This window comes from Scedosporium apiospermum, assembly GCF_000732125.1.
Source record: "Scedosporium apiospermum strain IHEM 14462 chromosome Unknown SEQ_SAPIO_0096, whole genome shotgun sequence".
NCBI lineage: Eukaryota > Fungi > Ascomycota > Sordariomycetes > Microascales > Microascaceae > Scedosporium > Scedosporium apiospermum.
Genome location: NW_015971797.1, coordinates 3,034 through 10,032, shown reverse-complemented (window position 1 = coordinate 10,032; position 6,999 = coordinate 3,034). Strand labels below are relative to the sequence as shown.

At 39.5% G+C, this 6,999-nt stretch overlaps 1 protein-coding gene and 1 pseudogene across 1 annotated transcript; both read right to left on the bottom strand.

Moving 5' to 3' along the window:
* Positions 1-2,507: 2,507 nt before the first annotated feature.
* Positions 2,508-4,938, bottom strand: SAPIO_CDS4962 (Pyruvate carboxylase subunit A; the record flags this gene model as incomplete). The annotated part of the gene is made up of 4 exons (XM_016787386.1): positions 2,508-2,554; positions 2,642-3,480; positions 3,553-4,716; positions 4,790-4,938. The coding sequence occupies 4 exons, from the start codon at positions 4,936-4,938 to the stop codon at positions 2,508-2,510; spliced, it is 2,199 nt and encodes a 732-aa protein (XP_016642888.1).
* A 1,066-nt stretch (positions 4,939-6,004) lies between these two features.
* SAPIO_CDS4961 lies at positions 6,005-6,592 on the bottom strand (annotated as a pseudogene; the record flags this gene model as incomplete).
* Positions 6,593-6,999: the final 407 nt, after the last annotated feature.

The window sequence follows — 6,999 nt, the reverse complement described above, 5'->3', positions numbered from 1 at the left end:
AAAAAAAAAAAAAAAAACTTATATATAGAATTAGTAATATTACTAGTATTATAGTTAATATATTTTAAGTAAATATATAAATTATACTAAGACTACCCCTTATAGATAATGCAATCTTAGAGGACTTGTATATTATAGTAAGAAGTATATTTAGGTATTTTAAAAAGATATTATTAAAAAAGAATATTATTAACTATCTAGGTAAGGTAATTATAATTAATTTTAAAGGTAATTATATTAGGGGAATAAAACTTAGAAATATAATTAGATATAATTAGAAAAAAAGATAAAAGGAACTTACTAAAAAAGAAAAAAGGAAAAATAAAATTATTATAACTAATAGGTCTTTAAAGATAAAGATTAAAGGAAGAGGAGAATTATATTATAATATAGCTATAATTAAATTATAAGGAAGTAGTATAATACTATAGAATAAAGATTATATGATAAAGGAGTTAGATAGGACTAAGTCTAATTAATTAGTTAAATAGAAGATTAATAGAATAGTTATACTTATAATTAACTAACTAGTTAATTAAGGGTATAACTAACTTTAAGGAGAGTTTAGAAGGGAAATATCTATATAAACTATAGTTTACTTTATATATCTAGTTTATCTTTTAAAACTCTTTAGTAATTAATTTAAGTATAATTATACCCCTATACTTGAATATATACTTCTTATTTATATCTTATAAATACTACTTAACTACCTTACTCTACTACTAATAGATAATATCTTAATCCTGTTATTAGTTATATCTACCTGATACTGTTAATAGGCTAGTATTAGGATTATAATATATAAATATTATTTTAATATTATATTTTTAATAATATAATATTATATATAAAGTAGTATTCTAATAATTAAAATTAATAGAAGAATATATTTAGAAGAGGCTAGCTTTTATAGAGAAGTATATAGGTAAAGAAATATTATAGTAGAAATAGGTTATTTTTAATAATAAGATTATAATTATATATAGTTAAAAGTAATATTAAAATTAGGTTTTCTATAAATATATTAGTTATATTCTAATTTAAAAGCTAATATTAACTAACCTAAAATAAAGAAAATAACTAGAGAAGTTAGTAGTCTAGCTAAAGAGTAAGCTAATAAGGTATTTATAAATATTCTAGGCTATATTTTTATTTAGTAAGTATATTATATTAATAAAATACTAAAAAGACTTTAATTCTCTATATAGAGGGGTTACTAGGTAAGTTATCTATAACCTCTTTAAAGAAATACTTCTAATAATATATAAGCCTAGTAGTATTTTTATTTAAGATAATACTCCTATATATATAGCCTAAATAGTTTAAGATTAATTACTTCTATAAGCTGAAGAGAATAGGGTGGAACTGATTGATTAGCTACTATATTTACCTGATCTTAACCTTATCGAAAACCTATAAAAGGTATTTAAAGAATATATTTATAAGCTTTAGCTAGACTTAGTAGATATAGGTGGTAGTATTCTAATAATTAAAATTAATAGAAGAATATATTTAGAAGAGGCTAGCTTTTATAGAGAAGTATATAGGTAAAGAAATATTATAGTAGAAATAGGTTATTTTTAATAATAAGATTATAATTATATATAGTTAAAAGTAATATTAAAATTAGGTTTTCTATAAATATATTAGTTATATTCTAATTTAAAAGCTAATATTAACTAACCTAAAATAAAGAAAATAACTAGAGAAGTTAGTAGTCTAGCTAAAGAGTAAGCTAATAAGGTATTTATAAATATTCTAGGCTATATTTTTATTTAGTAAGTATATTATATTAATAAAATACTAAAAAGACTTTAATTCTCTATATAGAGGGGTTACTAGGTAAGTTATCTATAACCTCTTTAAAGAAATACTTCTAATAATATATAAGCCTAGTAGTATTTTTATTTAAGATAATACTCCTATATATATAGCCTAAATAGTTTAAGATTAATTACTTCTATAAGCTGAAGAGAATAGGGTGGAACTGATTGATTAGCTACTATATTTACCTGATCTTAACCTTATCGAAAACCTATAAAAGGTATTTAAAGAATATATTTATAAGCTTTAGCTAGACTTAGTAGATATACTAAAGAACTATAGAAGTCTCCAAGTACTAAAAATAACTATAGTAGAGGTATAGAAAGATATTAAAGTTGAGATGTTGTAGAAGCTAGTAGGTAAGATGAAAAAATAGCTAGAAGCTATAATTGATGTAGATGGGTGGTATATGAAGTATTGATTTAGTAGATCTTTTTAAAATTATATTCTAATATTTCTTATATACTTCTATAATATTTTATAATATTTTTATATATAAAAATAGCTAAGATATAGTTATTTAAAGTTGGAGAGTGACTTTGAAGTTGTTAAGGGGAAATGTAAAGTGGGGTTGAGTGATCGAAACTTTTTTGCTTTGACTGTACATGGAGACAACAAATGCAACAGAGGGTTCTATTCTGGGATGACTTGAAAATCAAGCGAGAACATTATAGCCTGCATTACTCTACTGAGCACAGAGTATCGCCCTCTTTAACAGCCTGCCCCTCTGTTAACGTACAGTTAAGCCGCCCATCTTTATTAACTGTTATCGTCATTTCCATCTTCATGCTCTCGACTACAACGACAACCTCACCTGCCTTAACAGCATCACCTGACTTCTTCAACACCCGCAGAATCTTGCACGGCATAGGTGCGGTAACAACATCCTTTTCGGCGCTATCCTCGGCTGTCGCAAAGGTAGCCTTCAGACTTTCCACGTACGCGAGCAAAGTAAAGACTTCAAAGGAGAACCATGTGCCGAGGGCAGGTACATGCATGAAAACCTTAGTTCCTCGGGCTATGTCATTTCCCGCGCCGCGATAGTCGTTTCCGTTTGGTAACACCAAGGTTCCGGATATTCGAACGTTATCTACGTCGATTGCAATTGTAGCTGCCTCGGCGGTAGCACGTTGAAGATCCTTTTCGTTCAACCGGCTGACTGATAAGATCTTTACGTGGATGCTCGATGCCGTTCCCCTCCCTGCTTCCTTGACTAAATCGCTGAGATTGGCGTATACCGCTGTGAGTCGTCTAGCGGCGCTGCTGTCGTAGGCCAGAGAGGCTTGAGCATGGTCGAGGATAGGTGCCACGGAGAGCAGGTACATGTTCTCGTCTAGGGAGCTTCGAACCCAGTGCTGGTCCCAGACAGATAACACAGGGGAATCAATCGTAATGTCGGTGGCGATTCCTCTCTGTGTTCTAGCCACCGTGACCTGCGTATACTTGTTGGCTTTGTCCCCCCTCTGATTACGGAACCTGACCGGATTTCTCTGGAATCCCCGGTGCGGGTCGTTCCTGGCAAGCTCTGCACTCTTCATCTTGAGATATGCACCCGGAATTGCAGCCAGACTGTTCACGACGTCTTGAATACCGCTGCCATAAGGATGTTTCAAAAGCTCATCCAAATGTGATCCCACGAAATTCGTTGCGTAGCTAGGGTCATGAAAGGCAGAATGCAAGAGACAACTCTGTAGGAACAGCTGGTTCGTCGTCAGTCCAACGCACGCAGTGTTGGCGAGTACAGCGACCATTTTTCGTATCGCTGCCTCACGGCCGGACGCCGCCCAAACAACGATCTTGGCGATCAGGGGATCAAACGACATGTTAATTTCGGTTCCGGAGACCACGGCCGTCTCATAACGAACCTCGTCACTGGTGACCACCTCGTCTCCCGCTTGTTTCCACAGGTGGATTGTTCCAAGCTCGGGAAGGAACCCTCTCTGCGGGTTCTCCGCGTAAAGCCGGCATTCTATTGCATGCCCATTTTGAGACAAGTCGGAGAGAGGGAGGTCATTGAGATTGCCGTTGCTGGCAACGTAAAGCTGAAGGGCAACAATGTCGACCCCTGTAACCTCTTCGGTGATGGGGTGTTCGACCTGAATCCGGGAGTTGACCTCGAGGAAGTAAAACTTCGCGGCTTGCACGTCCACGATGAACTCAACAGTGCCGGCCCCTTCGTACGCGATCAGCCTTCCGATCTCACACGCTACATCGCACATAGAGCGTCGCATGACCGGCGTTAGCCAAGGGCAGGGTGATTCTTCGATGATTTTCTGATGGCGACGCTGGACCGAGCACTCTCGTTCGAATAATGAGATGATTTGACCATGTCTGTCTCCGATGATTTGGACTTCTACGTGCTTTCCGGCTTCGATATACTTTTCTAGGATACAGTCACTCGAACCAAACGATCGAGCTGCTTCCGATTGTGCCCGTTCGAGCTCAGCCTTGAGTGCGGCTCTTTCGCGGATAATGCGAATCCCTTTTCCACCGCCTCCGGCAGACGCCTTGAGCATGACCGGGTATCCGATTGTATCCGCCGCCCGTTCAAGTTCGGCCAAGTCCTGGCTCCTTCCTGTGAAACCCGGGATGAGGGGTACAGTATCGCTATGTTGTGATAGGTATTCCTTAGATTGTCGTTTATCACCGAGGGTCAGAATCGCCTGGGAAGTAGGCCCGATGAAAACTATGCCTGCGTCCCTTACCGCAGCCGCGAAGTCGGCATTCTCGGAAAGATAGCCATAGCCGGGATGAATCGCGTCCGCGTTGGCGGTTTTTGCGGCGTCGATCAACAGAGGAATGTTTAAGAAAGGGCTTCCATTCTCTTGGCTGGCGCTCCCTAGGCAGGTTGTTTCGTCTGCTTCGGAGACATGGCGGGAAAGCGCATCTCTAGGAAACAAGAGGTGTTAGTGTGTATCCAGGGGCATGTATACGCGTTTGAACCTGGCGGCTGATCACTCACTCGTTCGTAAATACAGCGATGGACGTAAGTCCGAGGGTACGGCAAGTCCGAATTACTCGAAGCGCAATTTCTCCGCGATTGGCGATGAAGACGCGGCGAATGGGATTGCTCCCTTTAGGGAGGTCAGGTACAAAGAGTTGTTTTCCCATGGCGGTAGGGGTAGTACGCTTATTCAGTCTCGGATTTTCTACAAATTGGAAAATAGCTGCTCCTTCTCTCTCCCCCTTATGACTGCTGTGCAGCGGCTACAAGTAGACTCGTTAGGCAGTTCCGAATAGTGGGGAGTTTTGCACCTCGGAAAATCCGTTTCGAGAGGGTGCCCTTAATGGAAACCCGAGCCCGTGTTCCGGGGAAGCTGGCAAGAGAATAATCGTTGTACCCGAGGTGTCTACCCTTAAGGGTTAGCGATCGGACTCTCCTAACCCAACCACCATCCCTGCAAGAGCATAGCTTGTGAAATACGTGCTACATACGTAAGAAAGCCAAGAAGGCGATGCAGGCGGCTTCCTACTGGAGGCAGGGGTTTGTATTCAAAACCAAGGCCTGCAGTGCTGTGTTTTTGTTTCCGATGCAGAAATTAGCTACGTTTGGTGCACCAATTCCCTTTTCCAACCCCTGTACTTCGTACTACAACCCGTCTCATCGGCGCCGAAGGGCTGAGGCGAGAGAGTATGTCGACACGCATAATTTTGCCGTTCTGTGAGGAGTGCTCGACTTGAGAATCATCTACTCTCTTTTTGATATCCCGGACAACAAGGAAGGAGTGCAAGGCTTCCTTGAGAAGAGGAAGGTGAACTTGAAGGGCATGGTCATGAATGATATTCATCAGGCATATCCTTGGTGGGAGCCAATTGAGTGAAACAGTCAGGAAGCCAAAGCTGTGAGAATAGTGCGTCTTACTTACGTTTACTTATCATTTCCGAGGGTAGTGGAGAGCACTAGAGGTGGTATTGTTAAGGAATGGATATATTATACCTGGCATTCTAAGAATCCCCATGTCAAAGAGTACTATGTATATGTATCCGCACCTATGTGATATATGGCAATGGCTTTCTGGGAGAAGTCCTGAGACATATTTCCGTGCTGAATGTGCCGCGGGATGTTGAATCGTCGAAAGTTCACACTCCTCCGCCATCTCAGACGATGATTTTGATAGGAACAATTCTACGTCGAAGAAATTCAAAGACTGAACGGTCTCTCCTTTTGCGATATACGTTATTCTATATACGCAAACGGTACAGCAAGTCTGAATACATCGAACGGATCGTGCTTCTTCTTGAGATCCATCAAAAAGTCATAATTCGACCCGTATATCAGCTTCAGTGTGTTGCGGCCCGGTGGCGTTAATGAGATGTACGTCGAGGGCAGAATATTGCGTGGGTCTGTGGCCTGGATCTCGGCTAGGAAATCCTTCGCCCACTCCCTGGAGATCTCAGCCGACTCCACTGACATCGCGCCATAGAGGAATTCCAACATGTAATGGGGTTCATTCGCTGCGAATACAGAGGATTTACGGCTCTCATTAGACGAAGCTGGAGCCACATGCGCCGCGAATCCGGTTCCGAAATGGGGTGGCATGGTTTCGATCCTTTTGCTGATGATGCCGATTACTTCGTCGGTGAGAGCACGGATACTAATAGTATCGACCGAGCCATAAGCACCGTCGACAGCGAAGTCTGTGGCGAATTCTTCTGTGGCGCCAGCATGAGTTGTCTTCCGCACTCCATTGCGCAGCACTTCTCCAAATCTTGAAATTTTGTCCACCCATTGGGCGCCGGTCCCTTCGTCTTCATCGCCCCACATTACATGGAAAAAGGCCTCCAAGCCATAAGGAGTGTATATGAAGAGGGGTGCGATGGATAGTGGACTCGGGTTAACCTTGGATCTGGATCTTTTCAAGTTCGTATAAGTTGGACCCCCTACTTTCGGCCACCCCCCCCTTTCGGCCACCCTTTTCCCATACAAAATAGCGATTTGCAGGGGTCTATATCTCCACCAATCCTATATATATAATAATAAAATTTTATATATAGCTTCTTTTCATAGTTACTAGCTAGGAAAAAAATATAAACTTGAAATTTAGCAAAAGGGTAGTGTATAGTAGATAGTTAAAGTATACCTATATAAATTATATATAAATTAAAACTAATATAATTATAGTAATAAGAGATATTATATAATCAAAAAATATATAACTAATTCTATAAAAA